Below are 27956 nucleotides of genomic sequence, written 5' to 3' on the forward strand. Positions count from 1 at the left end.
TAAAATCTGCCTTTATACATTTGAGACAAGATAGACTATATTAAAAAATTTCCTTTTTATTTCTTTTGAATATAAACCATCTACTTGCAAATATCGTATGGCATGTGGTGAGTTTTTTATTCACATTAATATAACCTTTTAACAAAGGAAAATTACGTGTTACATCATAGAATCTTTAAACATAAAAATTTAGTCTTGCAAATTGAAATTTAATGTGTAAATTAGTCTTCTAATTTTGAAATGGAGGTCAAGTTATGGGAAAAGTCATTGTGCAGTTCTACATGAAATGAAGTTTCTTTTTTCTTGTCAGCGATTGGTATTACTTGATGTAAGCTAGAGATGCAGAGATAAACAACATCATGGTCAAAAGCACATACAAAAATTTAGCAGTACTACATGGATATCAGCATTGTATCTACTTAATTTTTCACATTTAAAAGAATCAAATCCTGGTACCAGAGCAGTAGTACAGTGGGTAGAATGTTTGCTTTCCATTCAGCTGACCCAGGTTCAATGTCCAGCACCTTATATGGTTCCCCAAGCACTCCAAGAGTGATCCCTGAGCACAACGGGGGGTGGCCCTCTCCAAAAAAAAATTAAAAATCAAATCTATTTGAAGGTAAATTCACTAAGATTTCCCATTTGACTATTCTATAAAAGTAATTTTTTGCCATTTAAATTTTGCACTTATTTCGAGTGTGATGTATTTTAAATTATAAGTCATGTTAGTTGCAACTAACATCAAAATATGTATATCATCTAAATAAACATTGAAATTACAGTTCAAATATGATTAGAAATTTTAGTTGAACTACTTAATCATTTTTACAAGTTTTCTTGCATTTACCATTGACATAACAGATATGCAGAATTAATTTATGTTATGTAATGGTAGGACTAGAATGTTGTTGAGCTATTCCAATTAAAAGGGGGAAACTGAATAATTCATTGGTTTACAAATGTCTGGTATAATGTAGGATTTAAGCTGTGAACTCAATTTCTTACCTTTAATCTAAATATCTTGCCACTGTGAAATAAAATTCAAATTTCTCTCTAAAATGGCATGGCAACATAATATTTCTTATTTACTAGTTATCATATATAATTAGATGTTTTGACCTATTAAGTACTCTATTAACCCTAATTCCCATTTTAGATTTTGAGAAACTAAAGCAGAGATAACTTCAGTAATGAACTTAATGTTACTGCTGGAGTATTAAGAGTTGGGATTTGAACCCATGTCTTATGACTCTGTCCTATGCTGCTTGAAAAATTTTTTTGTACATGTTTGTGTTTCTTTAGCAAAATAGCGAGATATTATATTTGAAAATAATGTGTATCTTTCTTCCATTGTGTCTTTACAGTTTATTCCCATGCCAGTGCTATATGGAGTATTTCTTTATATGGGTGCTTCATCACTAAAGGGAATTCAGGTAATTATTTACATAGTAAAACAGGCATATCTGTGATAACATACCTTAAAGTTCATTGATGCTTTCATGTGATAGCTAAGAAAATGACATCATAAATATTTTTAAAGTGGTCAGGTTTATGAATGTAAAGACTCATCATAAAACACTTCCTACCCATTTTCCATAATTACCACACCATATTTGGTGGAATTCAGACAGTAGGCAATAAATCATAGAGAGAAATTAATATATATGCCTCTTGGAGAGCCCGGCAAGCTACCAAGAGTATCCCGCCTGCATGGCAGAGTTTGGCAAGCTCCCCGTGGCATACTTGATATGCCAAAAATAGTAACAATAACAGGTCTCATTCCCCTGACCCTGAAAGAGCTTTCACTTGTTAGGAAAGACGAGTAAGGAGAGGCTGCTAAAATCTCAGGACTGAGATGAATGGAGACGTTACTGGCACCTGCTTGAGTAAATCAATGAATAAAGGAATGACAGTGATACAGTGATACATTTATTTAGAAGTAATAATTAATCACCATAAAAGTAATAAGCTCATGGCATAAAACAAAGCAGAAAAATTTTTCCTGTTATTATTATTTTTAATATATTATATGACAATTACTTTTGAAATGAAATGAAGGTATAGGATAATTTCGAAGAATAGGGAAATTTTATTAATTGATCAAACATTACTTAAATAATTAGTTTAAATTCTTGCTGCAAAATAAATTATAAAATGAAGTTGCTTAAAACATTTTTAAATTTCAAAGTTTCTGTGAGTCATGTTGGCTGCGTGCAAGGCAAACGCCCTACCGCTGTGCTATCGTTCCAATGAACAAAGGAATGGCAGTGATACAGTGATACATTTATTTAGAAGTCAATGAACAAAGGAATGACAGTGATACAGTGATACATTTATTTAGAAGTAATAATTAATCACCATAAAAGTAATAAGCTCATGGCATAAAACAAAGCAGAAAAAATTTTCCTGTTATTATTTTTTAATATATTATATGACAATTACTTTTGAAATGAAATGAAGCGATGGGCTGGAGCGATAGCACGTCAGTAGGGCGTTTGCCTTGCACGCAGCTAACATGGCCAACCCGAGTTCTATTCCTCCGCCCCTCTCGGAGAGCCCGGCAAGCTACCGAGAGTATCTCGCCCGCACGGCAGAGCCTGGCAAGCTACCCGTGATGTATTCGATATGCCAGACACAGTAACAACAAAGTCTCCAATGGAGATGTTACTGGGCCCGCTCGAGCAAATTGATGAACAACGGGAGGCCTTTACCTTTACCTTTACCTGTGAGTCATAAACTTACAGATTAACTAGGTGGTTCTGGCTCAAGACAACATATGTGGGGGCTGACAGACAATGTATGTATAAGGTGCTCCGAAGGTTTGCTTGGATATGGTTGGAAGACGCATGTGTAGAATGACTTATTGCACAGCAACAGACATTGCTTCCTCTTGGTAGAAAGCCTCAATTTTTTAAAATCTATATTAAACATTTATTAGTCAAAGAAAGCCTCAATTTTTTGTCACATGAGTTGTTCCATAACCTGGAAACTAATTTCCACCCAAATGAGCAATAGGAGAGGGAAGTGGATGCCTTTTGATTTGTTCTGTAAGGTCAACCCCAGTACTTCTGTTAGAGGTGAATCAGAATGTGCGGCTTGCACAATAGGGTAGGGAACTTTGAGTCCATCTGTCAAAGATATTTGAGATACAGCAAATAAGTTTGGGATATATTTCAAAGCCACCTAAATTCTATTCTAAATCTTTACAGGGCCTGTTGTCAAATCCTGCTTCTGATACCGTGTTGGATTGGATAGTATCCTCCAAATTCATGTCTATCTGGAGTCTAAGAATATGAAATAATTTGGAAATAGGGCCTTCGCTGATGAAACTTATTATCTCAAGCTAAGCTTTATCTTGGTTTAGAATCAGTCCTAAATCCAATGACAAGGGTCCTTATTAGAAAAAGGAAAGAGATCACATGACAATGGAGGCAGAGATTGGACTTTTAGAGCTACCAGGAGGTGAACCAATCAAAGAACATTTCTTCCCTAGGACTTTTAGAAGAAAATGACCTTGTCAACACCTTGATTTCAGACTTCTGGCTTCCACAGCTACCAGAAATAAAATTTCTACTATTTTTAAGCCACAACTTGTGGTATTTTATTATATCAGTGCTAGGAAACTATGGCAGTGCTAGTAAAAGTGCATATTTCTACTTGAATATAACTTTTGAATAATTTGATTTTATAGCTTTGCATAACCCAACACTTACCTTTTTTTTTTAAAAAAATAGTGCTTTGAAAAAGCCATTCATTGCATATTTTATTTTTGTGTTGTATAAAAGAAAAATGCAAGTTTCTGCTTTTTCAATGAAATAGGCCCATTCTTCTTGAAAGATATATGAACAGAAAGTCACTTGGATATTAAACAAATTGACATTTGAAATGGAGTACAAAAAGCTGAACGGTAAAGTGTGGTTCAGTAACAGATCAAGGGGAATTAAAATAGAGAAGCTTATCACCTGCCTGGTGGAAGTAACTGGCACATTTTGTGGGGCCAAATTGGGAAGTTAAGACAATAGAGAGAGGTACCGGACCTGGACATGCTTTCACTCAGTCTTGAGACTGAAGTACTTTGAGGTCCCTAGGGTGGAATTTTGTTAAGACTCAGAGGGAAGTTATTTAAGAGGAAAACAAGGGGAAAGGATGGGGAGTCTATTGATCATAGAGTTTTGGGGAATTCATACGATAAAATTACAATTAACAGAGACTCTAGAGGCTGCACTTATGTGAAGGACTAATGTCAATTTAAGATCCAGATTGGCAGCCTGGTAAAAGAAATATATGCTGAGGCAGCAGTACTGAGGCTATCTTGGCTAAATTCTCAACACTGAGGAACAGATTGAATGAGAACTCTTTCTGAATGAGTAAGCAGCTGAGAAAACACATAGATCTTAGGGCATTGCTAGATTTCAGAACTAAGGCAAAATTTCAAGATGGAGTCATTATAAGATCAATGAATACCTAAAGTAGATAGGATGATTTTATTCATCCTGGCACTGGGTAAAATTAATCTGGAAGAGTTCTTGATAAGTGTTATGCATCTTAATTTCAATCAAATTATTTTAATTTGCTTATTTATAATTTCATGCATGTGTGTTTTAAAATAATTAGTTTTGTAAGATATAGGAAAGAGTACTGAAGAGGTTTTGTTTATTTGTTTTACTGGTATTTTTGTTGTTGTTGTTTTTTGCCTTTGGCAAAAGTTCTATGAGTACTAATTTCATCCGTAAATGAACAGTATTTATTATTAGGCCCCAGGCTCACATAAATACAGCAGCAGAAGTTAAGAAACAAAGTAAAATCATTTTGATAGGTTTCAACAGATTTTTCCCCTAATCCACTTGCATGATTTTATATCCATGAGGTTTAGAATTAAACAAGAATGTCAAATTTTGCAATTATTTGGGGTGTGAATCTTTCAAATGAAAATTGAAGAAAACATTATTATAGACCCATGAGAAATAGGATAATGAGCTTTAAGTAGCACAAATGGAACAGAAAGTAGAATCTAGAAAGAAAAACAGAATGAGAAATGGAATGTTAGTATCAGAATAAGAGAAAAGCCAAATGCAAAATATATGGAATACTAATAGTTCAAGAAGACAATTATTTTTTTACATTATACTTTAGTGTGTATATACATACATATATATGCACATATATGTATATATATATATAACCTGGTTGTTTGGCAATATTAAGAAACTTATTATCTAGACTTCTCACTGTGCAACATGGCAGAAAAAAATCACAGTGTTCTTAGGAATGCTGTTTCTGTACTGAGATATACAGCCACATTATATTTTTTCCAACACTTCTGGAATTCAAAGCAAAGGTGCCATTTAGTCAATAACAAGTGAAGCACCCACACACTGAAGTACACTTATGTAATTACATAGCTTCACAAATGGAAAAAAATGATGGCTGGAAAAAAATCAGTTCTATAGAAACTAAATATATTTTATAAGTCAGAGAATTTATTTTTGTCCTATTCCTATCTTCTCTGTGAACAAGTTTTATTCATTTTTAATGGCATGTAATATTAAGAGATATTCAGGTGAAAGAAGTAAAAATACTTCATGAAATATTTGTGGATTACATAGGGAGGGATAAGGCAGAAAAGAACACTTACACTCTATGCAGAAGATTTTCTGTAAATGTTATTTGAAAGGTTTAATGACTGTGAATAAGTGAATCAACATGGGATAAACTAACCTACATGATTTTCCTTAGATAAACTACTGAAAACAAAAAATACTAGACAAGAAAAAAAAGAAGAAAGATGACTTTAAAATGAGTTTGAACTTCCTATTACACTCAAAAGCAGGTTTTTATCAAACAGGATGTGTGTACTCTAACATTTAATTCCATTTATGTCTGTGCCTCAGCAAATTAGAGAATTTTCATCAAAATGGCTAATGATTTTATTCTACCTTAACTAAGAACTAAAACCTAATATTGCTCCTTTGAAAATGGTTTATAGATGTGAAATTTTAAGTGGAATAAAGTAGAACTAAAGTAAATATATTCATCATTTTATAAATAATCATTTTTGTGCAGGTGCGATGTCAAGGTTGGAGCCCAGTTCCTCAACCATACAAGACATGTGTTCCACATTTCCAGCAACCTTTTTTTATATATTGAAAACTTCAAAAATTGGCCTGAGAAAGCTCTAACTAAATGATCAACATAAAATAAAGCTAACAAGCAGAACAATTTGCTGAAGAGTAAATATTATTGAATATTTAAACTTCTTGTGAAAACACAAAAAATTATACTTAAACTATGGTTATATTAAATTACAAAAAAATTCAGATTAACAATATTTGCTTTGATTGAGTGCTGGAGAGATAGTACAGCAGCTACCTTTTATGGCGCTGACCTGGGTTTGATTTCTGGAACCACATATGGTTCCCCAAGCCCACTAGAAATGATCCTTAAAGTCAGAGCCAGGAACAACCCTGAGTACTGTGGCCCAAAAACCAAAACAATTTTTTCCTTTACTTGTTAAAATGGTGTCAAATTTGAATCTAGAATAATAATATTATTTTGCTCAAAACAATTATACTCTTTATGCTAAAATTTAAATGAATTTATTCACGGTCATGGTCACGGTCCTCCTGTTGTTCATCAATTTGCTTGAGCGGGCCCAATAACATCTCCATCGTGAGACTTGTTGATACTGTGTTTGGCATATTGAATACGTCATGGGTAGCTTGCCAGGCTTTGCTATGAGGGCGAGATACTCTTGGTAGTTTGCTGGGATCTCCGAGAGAGGCGGAGGAATCAAACCCGGCTCGGCCGATAAAATTATTTTATTATACTGCATTTTAAAATATGTAAATGATTTGACAAGGCAGAATAGGAAGTTGATAGAGAAATTAAATTAACAATATTTTCTGTGGAGAATTTTACCAAAATTTTACCGAAGTTAAATCTTTACAGCTAACATGTTTATGTTTTTAAAGGCTGCATCAACAACCTTGCAAAGTATCACATTAACAAGACCAAAACAGCAGAGTCAAGTTTAGGTCAAAACGTCCTTCTCTACTGTGGATTTAGGTCTGGAACTCAGGAGAAGAGAGCTGAAATAGGTGTTCAAGCTTAAGAGTCTGTAGCATCTATGTGAAAATGTAAACCTGGATATGAATGAAATATCTCAGAGACAAGAGGATGGGAGCCAGAGAATTGAAACTCTTACTGCTTAAGTGGGGCATAAAGGAATAGAATGAGATGTGACAATAAAGGGGAGGAGGATTTACGTTTTATTTCTCAAGGTTATAATTTTGCAACTAACAACATTAAGGATGTGGGGGCCACCTGACTGTGACATCTATCATCCCACTGAGTCACTGATTACCAGGGTTGATTTGACTGTCCCTTTCCTCCCATACTACTCCAAGTACCTCTTTCTGGAAGAGAACTGGCTTTCCCCAGGAGAGACTAGTGGAGGGTGTGAGGTAGCTGTGCTCCCCGACTAGAATTCTAAACAAGCTCTCAAGCAACATTTAGCTTTGGTTTTCATGTTTTTAAGCCTTTCCAAGTTACATTCTGTCTCCATATTCAAGCATATGTGTGAATGAAACAGAAGTCATTGAATTTCAGTGTATATAACAATTTCATTATCCTGATATCTAGATTTTAACTGAAGGTGATCCAGATATGTTATATTTTGAATAATTGTATGCATTTAATTGTCTTCTTTTTTATTGTTTTCTGGATGAAACACCTTACTTTGTTTACCTTTTAGTTGTTTGATAGAATAAAGCTCTTCTGGATGCCTGCAAAACATCAACCAGATTTTATATATTTAAGACATGTACCACTTCGAAAAGTTCACCTCTTCACAGTTATTCAGATGAGTTGTCTAGGTCTTTTGTGGATAATAAAAGTTTCAAGAGCTGCTATTGTCTTCCCCATGATGGTATGAAACTTCTCAGTCAATTATTATTTTTTCTTTCTCTGATATTTTGCTTCCTTTGGGAACATATGAGCTAAAATTGGAGCAATAGTCTTTTGAAAAAATGATATGAAGTCTTTTATACATTTTATCCACTAAAACTGTGACTAAGTTAGGGTTGGAGATTATACATGAATTACACTGTCTCATTAGCTTCTTCTCTATTATTATGATTATTGGCAGTGGTTTGAACTAATTGAAGCTGGGTAAAAAAAGTTACCAAAATAAGTAAATAAAACAAAGAGACTTAAAATTCATTAAGTATTTCAAATTTTGGATATTTGTGAACTATAGTGAATTTGAATGACTGCAAATAATTTATATGTATTATGAACAGAGAAGAATGGTTGAAATCATTAATAATGCAATCTATTAGCTATATCTACTTAAGGAAAGTCAAATATGATTTATACTTGGCTTTTTTGGGAAAACTTTTTTTAATGACTTTTTGTGGGTCAAAGCATGCTGGAGAGATAGTAAAGAGGCGGACATGTGGCCCACCTGTGTTCTTTGTCCAGCATCCCATGTGGTCCCAAAGCCCCATCAAGAGTGATCCCTCAGTGTAGAGCAAGGAGTAACTGGGTTCTGAGCTCTGCTAGGTGTGAAACAAAAAAACAAATCTTACTAAAAGAAAATGGAAAGACATAATCATTATACTGGAGACTTTGTGAGAAGAAGAAATGAAGAAGAAAATGTACAGTCAATACAATATCTTTTATATACATGTGTGTATATAAATATCTTCAAATTACACTTTAAAGGAAGCTCTATTTGAAAATAGCTTGTTTCTATTTTAAAATCAACAGTCTCCTCTCCTACTTATTCTTTCCCCGTTTTATTTTATTATTTTATTATTTTCTGCAGGTGTTAGCTCTGGTATTTGTAAGAAAGTTGATGGATTTTTTGTTTACCAAACGGGAACTCAGCTGGTTGGATGACTTAATGCCTGAAAGCAAGAAAAAGAAACTAGAAGATGCTGAAAAAGAAGTAAGTCAAAGGAAAATCATGATCTGTAAAGAAAAATGTAAAAAGAGCATTAATAACTCTTTGCAAAAATAAATCACATTTATTATTGCTCGGTGGCGGCATGGCCTCGGAAACCCCCCTAGACCCGACGGCGCGACCCGCCCAGGGCGCACTGGGGACAGTCCGCCCCGGCCCCCCCCCCCCCCCCCCCCCCCCCCCCCCCCCCGTGAGACTCAGCCCGAGCATATGAACAAACGATTTGAGGCTCTTCATGTTCCTGTAGCGAGCAGATGCCATTGGGCTACAGTAGCATGCGACAGGAACAAATGAAGATTTTACTGGCACCCGCTCAAGCAAATAGATGAGTAACGGGATATCAAATGATCAAGTGATCATTTATTATTGGCTAGTTACACTAATATTCGTATGAAGATTTCTTTGGAAGATAATGTTTAAAGTAATAAATTTGGAACTTTAATAGAGAAAACACAGAAGTTATGTAAGTACTAAAGCATAGGGAAAAATGCAAGGGGCTGGAGAGATAGTAAGTGGATAGGGCACTTGCCTTGCACACAGCTGACCTAGGTTTGATCCCTGCATTGAATGTGGTCCTCTGAACACCATCAGGAGTAATTCCTGAGTGTAGAGCCCAGAGTAACCCCTAAGCATTGCCAGATGTTGCCCAAAAAGAAAAAAAGAAAAAAAGAAAAATATGCAGATACTTTATATTTCATTATCATCCTAAGTATATGTTTTAAAATTTCTTCCCTGTGCATGATAGATACTAGCTGATAGTTAGCTGTTTACAAATTATGGTCATGCAATGATTGATTTTTAGTTGACTATATAAGAAAAGGTATTATTATTGATTTTAGTTGACTATATAAGAAAAGGTATTATTATTGATATTTTCTAGAGAATAAAGTTTTAAATATAAGATTCTAATTCTAACAATAGGAAAAAATAGTTATTGTAAGAGGTGAAATGCTTTAGCAGAACACAGATTGATCTGATTTGCTTTTGAAGTGATTTAAGATTGCTGACTATCAACTATCGTTTATGAAACTGTGGTGATTTTACAGACTACTCATTTATCCTATTGTCTTATATGTTAAAACAATAAATTTTTAGAGTTTTGACTTTGTGTGTAAATCTGGGTCTATTTTGAAATCTATTAATCATATTGCTTTTAGTGTATAAAAACTATGAATATTTAATGAAAAAATGTCAAGTAAGTTATTTAGAATGAGTTCTTTAAACCACAAGAAAACCAGACTATAAAACATAAGAAAAAATTTTCCATTCTAATAAAAATTATGGGTAGGGAAGAAAGTAGTTGATAGAATTGTTCAGTATATTTTCAACTTTTCCTTTTTTCACAAGATGAGCCATAAATTTTAGTTTCTTACCTTAGTTTATTTTCTCAAACCATAGATGTATTCCTCTCTCCTCTGTGGAATTTATTTACGAACATTTCTTTGAATTTAGAATTTAGTCAGTTACTAGGTAATGGCAGATTATGCCCTGAGATTATGAGATATAGTGAATGTAATTTCTGTTCCAATACCTCTAGGGCTGGAGCAATAGCACAGCGGGTAGGGCGTTCGCCTTGCATGCAGCCAACATGGCCGACCCGAGTTCGATTCCTCCGCCCCTCTCGGAGAGCCCGGCAAGCTACCGAGAGTATTTGATATGCCAGACACAGTAACAACAAAGTCTCCAATGGAGACGTTACTGGACCCGCTCGAGCAAATCGATGATCAACGGGAGGGCCTTTACCTTTACCTTTACTTTACCTCTACCAGTATGACTGACTATATAATGCGTGCCATCTGTAGTTTCTTTAGTTTTCAATGGTGTTCCATTACTGAGAATGGGTACAGTGATTTAGAGATTGATCACGATGATGTATCTTATATATTCTTTATGAAAATTTCACTTTTACTAAATATCATAGTAGGTATACTTGTGATCAGAATTCTAGCAATATTAATATATCTTTATAATACCATATAATAGACATCTTTATTTCTGTTTTTCTAAAAGTGATAGTGAAAGATTTTCCTATGCTTTAGCTAGAGATTTTTGTGTTTCTTTTTTTTTTTTTTTTTTTTTTAGGATCAAAGCTCTTTATTCACCGGTGGGGGTGGGGGAAAGGGTGTCTTCTTGGGAGGGTCAGATCCTCTGCCGGCCGGGATCTCTGCGATTTTTGTGTTTCTTATTTATGTTTTGTGACATTAGGAAAGATTTACTCTTTCTGAGATACTATTAAAGAAGGATATGAAAGGATTAGGTATGCATTAAATGCAAATGTAGATAACATAGGTATCAGAATATGGAAATTCTGAAACCTTGAATTATTTACACTTGACATAATTAAAATTTCCATGTTGAAAATATTTTACAAGAAGGTTTGAATTCCAAACAAGATAATTTTAAGTGAAAAATTCATTGGTCATGAGCTTCTCACTTTTTCTGATAATAAAAATACTATTATGTATACTAACACATTTACTTAAAAATGTATTATTGCCTCATTTTCCTGCTTTGATTTCCTGTCTAATATCTTTATTTTATTTCTGTACAAATAAGCTAGCAACAGCTCCAGCTATATAATTACCCCTTCTACAGTTTTCTTCTTCAGGCATACCATGCAATAAAAATTTCTTGTCCTTTCAGAACTTTGAAAATTAAAAACTAATTTGATTGTATGATATATTATGCTTAATATTTTTCCTTTTATCACTCAAAGAAAATCTCAGGTTTTTTTTATACATGTCTGTGAAATAGGAGAGAAACATTTAGTAGTAGTCATATATTTAACAGCATCTATATTGCCCGTAAGCACTTATAGCTGAGTATTGTATGTACTTAAAGGTAGGTGTGCCATATGTCCATTCTGAAATTTGTTTATCTCAGATAGAGACTTGTGTAATGAACTTCTAACCCCTTTACATTATAGAGTCACCCCCACTCTATTGGGTGTCACTATTTTATAATTATGAAGATATTTTTCTAGCAATTAAATACTACTAAATTTACTAAAACATGTTTTCAAAAGGATATAAAAATAAGGATGTATTGAGATAAATTTACAGCAATGTTTTTCAGGTAGGAGATTAAGAAAACAGTAAGAGTAAATACACTAATAGGATAACTGGGAAAGTTCACAGGTCTTTAAATCTCAAATAGATTGATATGATGGTACTTTCGTATGATCTTCAATGTATGTAGGGAAACAAGGAAAATAGTAATACATTGAAAATTATCTATGATTTAACATTAAAATATAGTTCTAGACAGTGAAAAGGAAGAGAACTCATTTGACAACTGAAGAGAAAAACTGAAGCTTAAAGATGTTCACTTTAAAACTCGATGTTACTATGAAGAATACTATTACTGTAGAGAGCAGAAAGTTTTAAGAAGTATTAGACTAAAGCATAAATTTTGGTTCATTGTCTACCTGGTCATCCAGATATCAGTTTTTCATTTTTTTGAGGGCAAGCTCTGCAGAAGGATGTGATCATCTTACTGTGACCTCTAGAGTAAGGCCTAGCCTTGCAAGAGATTGTGCAATACAGTAGGACAATTAAGTTCATAAGAACTGAATGAGTGCTCCAGAAATGTTGAATTTCCTCAACTGCGCAAATTAGTTGAGTAATTCTGATTGTGATCTGGAAAAAATAGTAAATAGCAGAAATGTCTCAGCTCCCTGAAACTTGAATTTAAAGTAGGTTCACCTCTTGTCCCTTTGATGATAGTTACAAGCTTGTACTATTATCCACCAGGGTTTTCCTATCAGTAGCCCACTTCTGATCTTATGGCATTGAGAAAACATTAGTTTGACCTTAAAATTCAATAATGAGTTAAGCAGAATAAATAGCTACACAGGCCAGTCCAAGGTCGCAGAGCTTCTGTTCCAAATTTTCATGTACTTCATGCATATGCATATGCATATGCTTCAGTTTTTAGAAAGAAAGGATTATAATCAGGATAGAAATGAATATTGGAACCCTGACATTTTGCACATTGCTCTGTGTAAAGGGAAGACTGCAGAATCAAATTCTGGATGTCCAAATGTGCTCAGAGTACCAACATGCCTTCTTTTCTACTTAAATATTCTTGAGGACATTGAACACATTTGACAAAAGGACTGCTATTAAAACCAAAAGCCCTGGCAGAATGTTTGCTCCTGAGTGTGGAAGAAGATGGTTAATGTTAAATAAATTCTGGAAATTCAACTGTGAGCAGTGATCATGTTATTGACTGATCTTGGTTTATAGTGGTTCACTCTAACCTATGTGCTATAGAAGTAAACAGAAAGGGACAAGTGGGACTTCTGAGCTTCTAAAATAGGACCATGAGAAAGGTTAAGGAGCAGTGGTAATTGGAAAATGAGTGCAATTAAACAAGTTACATCGTATTTCTTACTCCTAAGAAAGGTCAGAATTGATTTTTGGATTCAGAAAGCATGGCCTATTGTCACACAAATATTATTTCTAATTAAAACTTTAGGTGAAGTCAGCATTCTCATTTTCTTCAGATTTTCAAAGTATAGTCTCAGCACTTTGGTTGCATCAGTCAACACCTTGAAATGTAATATATGTGCAAATTCTTGGACATCACTCCAAACCTAATGAATCAAATAATAATTTAGGGACTGGGCTGGAAATATGAATCAACAAGCTCTCCAGTTATTACTGATGGATATTAAAATTAGAGATAAATCTTTTCTAAAATCCCTTAGAACTTATATCTCCAGAATAAAGTCTCCTAGACCCAATAATACTCTTAGAATTTTTAAATTTTATAATAATTTAATTAAATCTTGTTGGCCATTTATTTATAAGAATTCCATATGTACTACACATCCCTATGTCTTGGATTTTCCATATATTGTAATTATTTTGTTTGCTTTTGGGCCACACTTGGGAGTGCTCAGGTCTTACTGTTGGCTCTGCACTTAGGGATCACTCCTGGTGGGCTTGGGTGACCATATGAAGTGCTTGGAATCAAAGTCGGGTCAGCACTGTGGAAGACAACTGCCACCCACTGTACTATTGCTCCAGCCCACATATTATAAATTTTAGGATTACCTAAAATAAAACATTTTATTTTGCATTATGATATGTGTATATATGTAATGTTTACAGCATTACCTATTAAAAATGTCTTAGTAATTATGGAAGTAAATAGATTCTAACTATGTTCTGTTAACTTTGTTTTCCTATTGGATGCAACTGAGGGTCAAAACTGACCTTTTAAGCCCCTCCCATTTCTTAGGACCTATGAATCCTAAAATGAATTAATATTTTGTCTCTAATAGTCTGAGCATTTTTTGTGAATATTGATTCTCAGCTGTTGGTATTTGAGCTATTCAAGAGCTACTATGTGGTAAAACTTTACCTGCGGAATGGAGTTAGTGAAAGTTGCTTCTTATTTCATTAAGGCAGGATATTTTCTAGGTTTATTAATATTCAAGTTGTATTTTTATGTGATAACAAAGTACAGTTCATATTCATGATGCAAATATATGGCACTCCATGCAGTATAACTTGGCTCAAATTTTATTTTCCATGTTTATTCAGTTAGATTTTGGATCTAGCTGGGCTACTTTTTCTTTGTTATGGAATCATTTTCCCCCACCTCACCTTTTATTTTTGGCCCACTGTTTTCTTCCCATTAGAGTTTCTTCCTTTCGGTAACCAAACGATCATATAACACTGATTCTGCTGTTTCTGTATGTTTTTATGAGATCTTTGTAGTCTTCTGAGAGTAAGGGTTATGTTGTTAATTTCATTAGTATTTCCCATGAACCTAGAAGACTATCGTGTAGGTCATGTTTAATACATATTTATTGAGAGGATTAATGAATAGATTCTGGATTATTCTTATTCACTATGTACCCAGTATGCAGCATACATTCACTGAGCACTGTTGAATAGATTAGTTTTTCAAACCTCTATTTTCCTGACTTTAAATTTTTTTGTATGTGACTTGAAGCTGAAGCCAGGGAATCAAATATACACCACTGAGTCACAACCCAGTCTGGATTTTTCTGTCTTTTAAAAACTATACCATTAATTGTTTTTCACTTCTTTAGTACCTGAAAAATGCTTTAACTATACAAATTAAAACACAATATTTAAATCAGTATAAATATTTCTTCATTTAAATATGCAAAATTTCTTAAGCATTCTTGGCTAAACAAACTTTAAACATCAGCCTTTGGACATTTTTACCATGTTGTAGAACTCTGTGTACCTTGGATAAATGAAGTGTGGCATGGAACTCATTTTAAGATATTTCTGACTTACACAGTGATGATCACCCAGTTAGTTTTATGGTCACATTTTTTTTTCTGTATGATTGAGATAAACTAGACTGTGTTTGTCATGATGGCTATACCCTTGTTTCACTGATTCTCCCCAGGAAGTCTCAGATTTTGGCTTGTCTTAGTGCTGCCTGGGTTGCAGCCGGCCCTCCATTCCCCAGGCTCCAGGGCCCACCCAGCTTCCTTCTGGCACTGAAGGCAGCGGCTGCTCTGCCACCCTTCTCTTCAGATAAGCATGGCTTGGAAATGCTATCTTTAGAGGTGATGAGTTTTTGTTTGGATAGAATTATGACTAGTATAAAGCCCACACATGCTAACAAGCCACAGAGTGCAAAATAATTATTGAAAGCAATTTGAGAGAAAAGTGGAAAATCATCCGGAGGAAAAACAGAATTGCTCCCAAAGCTTTGGTCTAATTTCTGACTATTAAGATTGAATCTTAAGCCTTAGGTTTAAGCATGAGGGGAAATGTTATTCTTTAGTCACTTAAAGTTTTACTTTTTTAAGGTTAGATCGTTCTACCCAACTTCATGACATCTTATTTCCAGTTAACCATAAACTACAACAGAAGCTGGGAAATTACCTCAAAGGGCTGGGTCTCTGTTTGCATGCAGGAAATTTGAATTTGTCCTCAGCACTAAGTTTGGTCTCTGAGGCTCTTCCAGGATTGGGCCTGAGCATTATTTTGTCTTGGCAAGACTCTAAAGTGGTGAACTCAGGGCTGAAGAGATAGTACAATGAACAAGATGCTTGCCTTGTAGGTGACCAACCTGGATTCAATCCCCAGCACCCCATATAGTGCCCTGAATCCCACCTGGAGTGATACCTGAATACTGAGCCAGGAACAAGATCTGAGGCACTGTCAGGTGGAGTCCCCAAACTAAACAAAACAAAAATTAAGTAGTGATGTGCAAGTCAGTATAATTGGCATCACCTGAGAATTGCAGCTCTCTCTTCTCAGACTTACATATGGGACTCCTTCTCTGATTCATTGAATCAGATATCTCTAGAAATGCATTCAACTATTTGCAGTTTGGAAGGATGAAGGTGGGATTATGGCTCTGTGCTCAGGAATGATCCTGGAGGTACTTGAGGAACCATATGTGGTACTGGGTATTTGAAACAGGATCATTCATGTGTAAGACAAGTGCATTACCTCTTGTGATTTCTCACCATCCCAACAATTTGTAATTCATACTAACACTGCAGATGATTCCTGTATAAACTACAGTTTTAGAACCATTGCTCTAGACTGAGGACCTGGGAATGTGTACTTTCAACTTTATAACGACGAAACCTATTACATTACCTAAAGTTTAGTTCTTGTAAAAATTAGATAAATTTTTGCTTGGAAATTCATCATGTTTTATATTGAGTGACATGAAGGAGATGGTTGTTAACATTTAGATTACTTTGTGGTAATAAGAGTCTCATTAATTACTTCTGTTCTTGGTAGCTGATGCTTTATTGAAAGGACCTGTGATAGCATTAATAAATACAAACAAAGTGGAAGGTCCTGAGGTTAATGAGATAGTGAAACATTAATCTGTGTTTCTTCTTTAATGTTAAATGGAGATTCATCAGGTTCACTTTATATATTTTATATTTGTCTTTCTAGGAAGAACAAAGCATGCTAGCTATGGAAGAGGAGGGCACAGTACAGCTTCCACTGGAAGGGCATTATCGGTAAGACATAAATGTGAAAATATGTACCAATTTGAGTACTGGAATGTGTTGTTATAAATGCTACATAAGAGTTGCACTGAAAAGATTCCTACAGAGGTTTTTATTTTTTTACTGTAGTTGAGTTAGAGCTGAAAGACCTGAAATGATCAATTAGGTTACACTATTCCATTTCTAAGTTCTGTCACTAATTATTATGTGACTACGGCTAAGTAGTTTTAAATGAATAAAGGAAGGGAGCTATTGTCTGAAGTCTTTTATTTCTATATTTTTTACGAAAGCGACCTTTTATATCATCTAAAAATAGCAATCAAGGGTCAGGGAGATAATACAGCGGGTAGGGTACTTGCCTGGCATGCAGACAACCTGAGTTCGATCAGCACCATATACAGTCCCCCGAGCATTGCCATAAATGATCCCTGAGCACACAGCCAGGAGTAAAACAAAAATAGCATCATAGATTAACTTGTATCTGACTGGGAGTGTCCTATAAATAAATGTATACATATATTTATATATGAAATAAGGTAGTAACTGAGGATATGTCAAATTCAATTCTAGTATAAATGAACTTAGGTGATAAATTGATAAATATCTAAACTTAGGAATCTACCAATAAGAAAAAGGGCACTCCAAAGAGGTTGTTTATTTCCTGAATTGAAGAATTCATTTATGCTACTCATTTTAAAAGCTACCTATGTAGCGCTGGAAAATACACAATTTTTAATGCACAGAGACATAATAAAAAAATTCCTAAAAGTATTAAAACTCTCTAAAAGATAGAAAAAATTAAGTATGTGACTGAAATTATATGTATTGAATTATATATATAATATTGAAGTATTGAAGTATATTAAAGTCCTTATAAATAATTTAAGGTATGATCAGTAAAATAGCAGAGAAAGACTTGAGAAGATTTTTTTCCCTGAGGGCATTTGTTATGGTGTTAAAAACAAAATAAGAGAGAAACTTATCAATGAATATAACATAATATTTCTAATATTTGAAAACTATAACCTAAGAGTGAGTGCAGTATAAATGCTTTTTAAAAAACAACATGTGGTTTTAAGGTCATGTTAAATTTTACTTGAATAAGTACATTCACATGTGTTTTCTGTACAGATCTAGTCTTATGTGTTACCCTTTCCAAAAAGATTCAGGGATAAATAAATTGAAATGTCCCTTACTGCACTCCAGTTTAGAGATTCATTGTGCATCAGTATGTTGAATAATATAAATAGTACTATATGTTTTTTAAGTTTAACTTTGTTTAATCAGCAATTTCTAAATACTTTTGTTACAAGATTCTTTGTTACCCAATATTACGAAATATCTGTATTCCATATAAAGCAAAGTTGAGATAGATTAAAGGGAATAACGATGGCAAGTCTAGATGGGACAGGGTGGGAGACTGTGACCCTAATGGTTTTGCTCCAGATTTGTAGTTTTACTAAGACTAAAGAGTTGACATTGTTGTCCTCTTATGAACAACAATGATGATCGTGTAACATCAGTGTAGGATTTCTGTATAACATAATGAGTTTTCTAGCAGTTTTCCACATAATGAGTGTTGCTTTCTCATTTGATGGAAATTTCCTTGGTAACCTGTAATTTGTCTCTGCTGCTGTTTGTGTTTCTAGCCCCGAAACTGTTTTGAAGTAATCTGAATGTTACCTTAGTTGGTACCACTTTAAAACATGAAGAAAGCTCCCAGTATAACATATATTCTAATATTGCAGGCTACTGTACCTGCCCTTTTTCCACCCCAACCTTTTGAGAAGATCTTTAAAATATGCTTATAGACTACACTCATTTGTTCAACAAATATCTTCTAGACTCTGTCTGCTAGTCTCTGTCTAGGTCTTGGGACAATAGGAATGGACAATGGTCAAGAATCTTTGTCCAAATGAAACTCGTTCAAATGAATGGAGGTAAGGGGAGATAGGAAATAACTAAGAAAACAATATAAATATATAAATATGTGTACACACACATATATATAGCACCTCCAAAAGGAAAAAATGCAACAAGAACAAAAAAGAGATATGAGGGTCATATGAGGGATGGAAATTGACATTTTAATAGTTAGCAAAGACTAGTATCAGATGTCATTTTAATAAAAGAAATGACCCTTATAAAGCACATTAGAGGAAGACAGAAGAGTAAGGAAAAGTCCCCAAAGGTAGCCTACATTTTCCAGAAGATTTAGAAGGCCTCTATATTATAGCTGAAAAGGAAGAAACAGCTCATGAGACTCGAGAGTGAGGGTATTACAGACCCTCTACTTGTATTGACCACTGCTTGGGATATATTGTGTAATCTGACAAGGAAAGTGATCTTCAATACTTTGAGACTCTTACGTGCAAGAGACTGCAAACACAGAATCTTGTATCTGTCATTTGAAATGAGTCAGGAAGACTGTAGTCAAAATCAGTTTCTTTATCAGTAGAATCTTTCGATTAGATTTTCTTTTCTCACAGATTATTTTACTGTAACTAAGGGAACTATCCATTGCTTCTCTCTTTTTTTCTTTTTGTGTCGCACCCAGCAATGCTCATGGGTTACTCCTGTCTCCACACTCAGGAATTACTCCTGGCAGTGCTCGGGGAACCATGTGGGATGCTGGGAATTGAACCCGGTCGGTCATGTGCAAGGCAAACGCCCCACTTGCTGTGCTATCTCTCCGGTCTCTGCTTCTCAATTTTTAATGATCAAAAGTACTGTACAAAGAAACAAGATGGTCTTTATTTTAGTTTCTATAACTAGATAATTGTTACTCATTTAATGTTTTTCATTTCATTTTTGGTAAACTCCTATCTAGAGATGATCCATCTGTAATCAATATTTCTGATGAAATGTCAAAGACTGCCTTGTGGAGGAACCTTCTGATTACTGCTGATAACTCAAAAGATAAGGAGTCAAGCTTTCCTTCTAAAAGGTTTGAATTCTAAAATGATATGAATTTATACTAATCTGAGTCATTTTAGGACATGCATTTATTAGCAAAGAATATTAGATCCAAATGAATATGTATTTTAAATACCTCAGAAAATTCTTTTGAAAGTGAATAGTAATTGTGATGATCATATCTGTTGTATTTTCAACATTTTCCCAGCAAACTAAAAGCTTACTCCCAAACTCTGTAAGTGGGGAGAAATGGTGCTATAAATGAGTCTCGATGCACAGCAGTTTTGAACATTTATTTTGTCCTGCTCTTTTAAGTAGTTTTTTTTTTTGCTTTCCCTTTTACCAATTTTACCTTTTTAACCCATTTCCCAACACCCTCTTAAATGTATGAGCAATTTTACATTTTCCCATTGCACTTTTTAATGTCACATGCAATGATGTTTTATGATACATTTCCAATCCATTATTCTGAACCCTTGAAATAGTCCCTAAGCTCCTTACCCCCAAACATTTTAGCTCTAAAAATTTCTAGTAATTCTTATTCTCTGCATGCAAACATTTTAAACAACTCCTGTAGCTGAGGATGATTGTTTCAAATGCATGCTGGGGAAAGAATGTTTCCGTAATTTCCAAGTGTCACTACAGAAATTCATGAATTAAAGCATTTCAGCACCAACTGATTTTTTTTGAATTTATGAAGAGTTCTTACCATCCAGTCTTCGTAGATTATGATCTGAAGAAAAATCTCTATGTGAATGCTAATATTTCTTCTTACTAAAGAGTGATTGAGGGATTTGGAACAGTGTATAATGATAAATTTTCTTTATTTTCATGACCTAAAATTAACTTTTTCTACTTAATTTTTATATTACATTTTTTGCCATAAGCTCCCCTTCCTAATCACTCTAGAAGCTGCTTTCCCAAAGGTAAGACCCACTCCCTCAAATCTATTCCTTGGTTGCATTTCCCTCTGTTAAATGGTGTCTTCTAGAAACCTGGTCAGCCTATGTTCTCTGTTTGAGTTTTGGGGAGGCAAAAGGCATGGAGAGTCTTGGCTCAGATCCACCACCAGACTGTTTATGGTGTTTCTATAACTACTCAGCTGTTTAAGAGGGTTTGAAAATTGAGTAAACCTTTTCCTCACATGACTTTTACAAATGAATCATACATAAAATCAACAGATCTCCAGAACTTTATTTAGTAATGACATCAAATTTCTATATTGGAAAGAGAATGTATCTTTTTAATGAAGAAACTGCAAAGTTGGGAGCTTCCATTTATATTCTTCCATGCTTCCAAACCTGTAAGTGTTATCTGACTTCATGAGAAATATTCAAGAAAATGGGCTAGAAAAGTAGGATACTTTAGCTTCAGAAAAATCTCTCTCTTGTTGCTGGTTTTTGTCCCCCCAAAATGGCATGTTGCTTCAGTGTCATCTCTATCCCAAACAGTGGATGTGTTGCTTCACCCAGGAAAGGCTAAGGATTAGTCTCTCTCTGTTTCTGTCTCTGTTGTGAGATCTTCCTCCCTCCCTCCTTCCCTCCCTCCCTCTCACTCTCTCTTTCTCTATCTCTTTCTCTTTCTTTCTCTCTCTCTGTATCTCTACCCCCACTCTCCTACTTCCAACACTAGCATATACTCTTCAGCCAAAGGAAGGAAAGGAAGCTAATATAATAATACAATAGGCTCTTTCTTTCAATGTCTTTGTTGGTGTTTTCTATCTTAAAATAAGACTTTAAAGTCTTCTTTTATTTCTTTACTAGCTCCAAGCAAAAATAGGATTTTATTCTAAGTCTTTCTTTTATCTTCCTTTTCCAAAGGTTCTTAGTTCAGTGTGGTAGTCATCAATACAGTAATTCAGATTTGTTGGGAATCTTGAAAAAAAAATAAGATATGAAGATACTGATTTCTCAAATTCTTTGAAATATGTGCTTCTATAGTCTCTTTTATATTAAAAATATTACATTTCTCTGATTTTTCAAAAATTAAACCTCAGATGTAGGAGATCAAAATAAAACTCTGTTATGGGAAATATGTGGAGAGTTTGAGATACTTAAGCTAGTAGATGGTTTTTATTCTTATAAGTTCTATGTCTAGTTCTATATGATACATAGTCCAAACTCTTCCTCTGTTTTACTTTGGTTCAAGAAAAAAAATTATGTCAAGATATTTTAGGTACTCCTTAGAGCAAATAATAAATGTATGATGCTTTTTTGCCAGAAAATCCTAGTTATTTTTTTAAGTGTCTAGAATACTTCCCAGAATGATAAACTTTTGAGGATAACATCCTGTGCCTTAAGCATGTACAATTTTAAATAGGATATTTTTATGAATATAATTGTTTTTTATATTTTGAATATAATTTTTAATAACCTGGGGTTCAGACTACTGAGCAATGAACATTTACCCAGCTTTCTTCAAATTATTGGTAGCATTATTTCAGCTTCATAATTGTAGAAATACATAAAGGGTGTAGCTTACACAAATCCCTAAACCATTAATACAAATAACATCCATCCTCTCCCAAAGTCACTCCTTTATCTACATGTTAGTTCAAGACTTTAAAGGATTATCAGGAACTATGAAAAACTTGTACTTTATGGAATATCCGTGGGAGGATATTCAACCCCACCCCTAGTTGCTTTCATTCAGTCCCTTGCACAGAATCTCCTCTGTGCCTATCAGAGAAGACTGGATAGGAAACTTTTCTTAATAGCGTTTGAAGTAGCATTGATATTATCAATATTTCATTCTTTTGTTTTCAAAATTCTTTTTATCCAGCTTAACAGAAAGAGGATCCAAGAGCTAATTGCAAATTCCACCCCATCTGTGGGATGTCTAATTTTGATCCTAGTTCAACAGAGCTATACATACATGTGGCAAGTTCCTCTGAAGCTTATTGAATGGATTTGTGGAAATAGGTTTCAGAATAAATGAATAATTGCTCTTCTTTATAAACTAATACCTGAGATCAACGTTCCTTGGGCAGGTGCTTGGCAAAGCTAGAGGATGAATGTTGGTTTCACCTTGTGACAAAGGAAAGGCTCTAGGATGGCACTCGCTGCTTCCCTCCAGCCCAGTTACTACCACCTTCCTCTACTCTCAATTCTTCTTTGTTCTGATTCCCTAAGCCTGGCACGCTTATGACTGCTTAGTAAATGTTGCTCCTAATAACTGTTTCAGTGTTACTTAAAATTTTAAGTTTCATAGATGTTTAGAAGCATGAAGGAAATGGGCTACTGTTTGCTTTCTCTTTGAAATACTGCTTCCTTATCTTTTAGATTATCACTTTTTAAGGGTGGAGTAATTGTCTTATCCATCTTGTATCCATAGTTCTCTGCAGAGTATCTGACACATTTACTTGCAATGTAGTTATTATAATAGCAATATATAGATTCATTGAATAAATGAATATAATTGTTAGAGTTAGTTTCAAATTGAAATAAAGTTATGCAATAGGATTAAGAAATTAATATGCATACAGTACAAATATTTATATTTATAATATTTTTCATAAAAGTCTTCAGTTACACTTTTTCTCCTTCATAGTTTGTTGAAATATAATGTTATACCTAAACCACTTTTTTAAAAAAGTGCAGTATCCGGACATTTAACCAATTACAGTTTTATAAACAAATATCCAGTATGACCAAAGTAGAATGTAAGGAGTTAGCCAATCTATGAATCCATTTAATATTCTAATTGTATTTTTAGTGTTTGATTTCTAACAATGGCCTTGGGAATTTGCTCATTCATCAACAGGTTGTAGAGAAAAGAGTACTGTGCATAAAGAAATTGTGCATATATAGAGACCAGTATGTCTCTTTGCCCACAATTTCCTACAGATGGCATCTTAGTCAGACTTCTGTGACATAACAACATTTTGGTCAAGGAAAAAACCACATTTAAGACAGTGGTTTTAATTATATACAGCCCAGGTATATAGTTGTTTATACCCCTCAAGTATACATAAGTGAAGGCAGTGACATTCACACAACAAAATTTCCTGGCAACATATTTATCACAAGGCGTATCTGACATTAAGTGAAACACAACTGTATTCTATCTTTCAGAAGATGCATTGAAATTGGAATTAAGCACTTCAGAATTCTCAGAGCTGAGCTGCAAGAGAACTTAGAGACCATCTAGCCAAAAGTAGTTTGCAAATAAGGAAACCAAGTTCCAAGGGGAGTAAATAACTAGTAGGGGTCTTCGGGCTCCTTCACATTTGAGAATTGAACATAATCTCTTTACTCCCAGTTCAGAGTTTTCTCCCATCACATGTAGCCCTTTGTCACTGGCTTTGTTTGACAGAAGAGAAGGAGAGCCAGGTAGGGGCTAAGAAAAGTTAATTTTGAAAGTAGGGTAGCAAGCACTTGTCATCTGAAAGGAACTTAAAGTAGAAGAAAGTGAGTCATACAGATAGAGGAGTTAAAAATACAGAGTTAAGACGCTCAACACATCATGTGCACACTGTCATCTCTTCTCATAGAAGGAGAAAAGAAAAGGGGAAAAAAAGTTGTGCTGCTCTGACCTGTAAGTGGTGTGTGCTGAGAAGTGTGGCAGGCACAAACCCGGGTGCCACAGACACTCGCTCACACCAGCTCGCAGCGCTGGCAGCGTGCCACAGATGGCAGAAGCTCCGGCACTTCTTACCTGATGGTGCCGGGTGGTGGTGACAACTGAGAAGGGCTGTTTCTAGCTTGAATTGGAGGAAAAACAATTTAAAAAGCACACTCTTAGAATGTGTCTAAGTTATTGACCACTAAGAAAACTGCACAGGAGGCCTCATCAGAATAAATAAATAAATAAATAAAAAGTGTGGGGGGAGCAATTCTCACTTTATTACTTGGAGAAGAGTTATAAAACCATGGGTTTCCCAACACTCAACAGTTTCTAACATTTATGTTAAGGACCAAAGTTAACAGTGGAAAGTGGTGGGCTTGTTCACTTCAGTGCCTCAGAGGCCAGCTAAGTTCCTCTTTCCTGTCAGCGGCAGGAAGGTTACAGAGAGGCTTCCGGCATGGAGGACTCTGACCCATGTTTGAAAATCCTTCTGCCCTTCCTGAAGTAAGGCACTCATAGTGTGAACTTCATACATGTGCCACATAATGTGGATTTTCCAACAAAAATGTCACTGTGAGATAGGAAATGTATAAACAGTGAAAATGTTTAAAAATACACAAATAAAGATAGTATAGCATTACCAGTTTGCACATTGATAAAGCTAATTGAGAATGTGATCAAACAGAAGTTGCTCGGGGGTGAAATTGTTCTAGATGGAGTGAAGTGAGACATTGTTCCTCTGATCAGCAGGGCAAATGAGGGTTCGTCTATGAAGAGATAGCGTGGGTGTATGGGGCATATAGGTGAAATGTGCCCTCTTATAGACCAGTGAAAATGGTTTGCTGACCATCATACAGTCCTCACCAAAGAGGTGGTCTGATCCATGCACAAAGGACAAGCCAGTGCCCAGAACTACCTACTACAACATCTCCCTTGTGACATTTGAGTGTCAGTTATATATTTAAGATGGGGGCATGAGTGGCATTTTCAATAATCATTAGTGATTCATTCCCCAAACAAGGACCTTAGTATTGATCTTGCATGCTTCTGAAATTGTTTTTTTTTTTAAAGTCTGGTTTTATTTTTTAGTTTCTGCTATTTGGATTTACCCCTTTCTGCAGTTGTTGGTTTCGATTATAACCAAGAGCAGAGAATTTTAATTGTTGTTATCTATCTATGCTTCCCAGCATGAAAGAGCAATGCCTAAGGGCCCTTGTTGTGCTTTGGAGTTGATGGGTTCTGTGTCTGAGCAAGCAGATCTCACAGTAGCCATACAGGATTGCAGTAATACATTTCTCCTTTTTTCCCTGTAGCACTGAAAGCCGAAAGGAGAAGAAAGCTGACTCAGGGAAAGGTGTTGACAGGGAGACTTGTCTATGACTTGATCTTCAATTTATTTTTCACATATATCTGAGAAGAGTGCCACAATTATTAATAAAACTGCTTTGATCATGTATTGTAAATTCTGTCTCTTGGTCCAAATCCACCTTCATACTGTAAGTAGTGCAATACTTGTTTCATTTCTGTGTTTAAACTTCTGAGCAGTGAGATAAACTTGTGAGCATATACAATAGCTAATGCAAGAAACTGTATTCTTTGCTATATGTTAGACATTTATAAACACGGGATTCTCATTGTTAGTTTTGTGAGAGCAATAGCTTTCTTAAAGAGATAAGTCATATTTACCTAGTTTGTACTTTTCCTATTTTAGTGATCTGAAGATACCTGATAATTTTACTCAGAGGAATTTTGAAAGGTAGCCTAATATCTTATTTTTTAAGCTTAGCATTAGTGACTTGCTTCAAAAGACCCAAATCAAAAAACTAGCTTGAAAACATTTTTAATAATTGTATTTATGCATTTACTTTATTTAATATGATGCATTTAATACTTAAGAATTTCTATATTACTGAAACAGTCATTTGAAGGAAATATATACAAAGCTGTCCACAACTTGTCTAAAAGAATCACAGTATTACAAAAAGTCAATTAGTATTTGCTTTGAAATACAAATTGTGATTATATGATTAAATACTAGGCTTGTATGAAATGCGTTAGAAAAACTTTACAAGTTTTGTGAGATTTTCAATATAAACCTCTATTATAAATATGCTGTTGAATTTATCTTTCATTAACACCAGATGTTTTCCGAATAAGCTTATCATATACATACTTGTGGACTCTGCTGAGTAATTGTATATGAAATTTTGCTGCTAGAGCTTGTGTTCTACTTAATGCTGCTTCTGAATAATATTGTAAGTTAGACAGACCAGTTTCCAGTTGGCTTATTTTTTTCCCCCTGCATAGCAATTTCCACTATTTAAATGCATGTTGTGGAAAATTAATCTTTTAAATAAAAGTTTCAGATTCTTTTTGAAGAGAAGATTCTGTAGATATTTTAATATATATGAAAGAATCCATCTTTATAAGAAGGCAAGTGAAGAATTGTTGAGTATAACTAAAGTTGTAGCATTTAATTTTATTTTAAATATATGTGAACTGAATAAAGAATAAATACCATAGTATTCTTGTCAAGAATGACCAGTAATTACCAATATTTTACAACAATTCAGTGTCCAATGTTATAATAATTTTGCATCCTGTTATTTATCAAAACTATTAATTACATAATTTGAGTATATGGCACATATTTAAAAAAGTAAAAGTAAATCCTCTTGTGATTAATCTTATGAGGGAAAAACCAACAACAATAAAATCTCGATTAGGCTTAACATTTTGATACCTTCTGAAAAATTCCTTTCACAGTCTTTCAAAAATAATCTGTTATGGAATGTAAGTGCTAAAATATGAAAAGATGAATTTGCAATTAATAAAGTTTGTGTTTATAAGTGCCATGGTAAAATACAGAAACTTCCCATTCCAAAAGTGCTTCCTTTGTGTATTTTATAATTCAGATTCTATATTGTAAAACCTTTTCATTGTTTTATGGTCTAACTAGTCAGTCCCCAAAACAGTCCTTAGAGTTTTAAAATATTAATAATTGTTCTCTTAAATATAATCATGATGACTTAAAACCTTCTCATGATCACATATATTTGAATAAGTAATGAGATCCAAGGAAATTCTGTACTTTAAGCATTTTATAGTTGTTTTGTTCTTGTGTAAACTTTAACGCTATCCCTATGTTAATCCTAATATTTTAAAATCATACAATTTATAATAAATAATGTATGTTTTCTCTTAATTTCAGATTCCTGGTTAAAAAAATTACTGAATATCTTGAATGTAATTTATTGCAAAGTTTAAGTCATGTGTAAAATGTGACTCAGATATTGTGTTTTTTTCACAACTAAGAAATGTTATGTGGAAATAAATAGCCTAATTTCCTTGCACATTTTAAATTGTGATGTAGTGTCTTGTCTCTTTATTCCCATAATAATAGTCATTTAATCAATGTAGATTATTTTGATTGTTTAAGAAAAATATTTCAATTTAGATACCGAGGTGTTAAGAAAACTCAGTCATGTAGCATTTTACAAATAGTCCAACCATTTGAACTTTTATAAGCAGAAAATC

The 27956-nt window shown here is 34.2% G+C and overlaps 1 protein-coding gene across 10 annotated transcripts in view; it reads left to right on the forward strand.

Annotated features, from left to right (window-relative positions):
* SLC4A10 (solute carrier family 4 member 10) overlaps positions 1-27785 on the forward strand; it is a 320600-nt gene extending 292815 nt beyond the window's left edge. For 9 of the 10 annotated variants that reach the window (XM_056110433.1, XM_056110436.1, XM_056110435.1 and 6 more), the window contains 6 exons: positions 1365-1433; positions 7754-7927; positions 8828-8950; positions 16882-16949; positions 19768-19884; positions 25733-27785. In XM_056110433.1, the coding sequence (XP_055966408.1) occupies positions 1365-1433; positions 7754-7927; positions 8828-8950; positions 16882-16949; positions 19768-19884; positions 25733-25799 (618 nt within the window). In that variant the 3' untranslated portion in view covers positions 25800-27785. Of the gene's footprint in view, positions 1-1364; positions 1434-7753; positions 7928-8827; positions 8951-16881; positions 16950-19767; positions 19885-20740; positions 20780-25732 lie in introns of all 10 variants that reach the window. The other variant, XM_056110430.1, reaches the window with a different exon arrangement.
* Positions 27786-27956: the final 171 nt, after the last annotated feature.

This window comes from Sorex fumeus, unplaced genomic scaffold (assembly GCF_029834395.1).
Source record: "Sorex fumeus unplaced genomic scaffold, SorFum_2.1 ptg000009l, whole genome shotgun sequence".
Lineage (NCBI taxonomy): Eukaryota > Metazoa > Chordata > Mammalia > Eulipotyphla > Soricidae > Sorex > Sorex fumeus.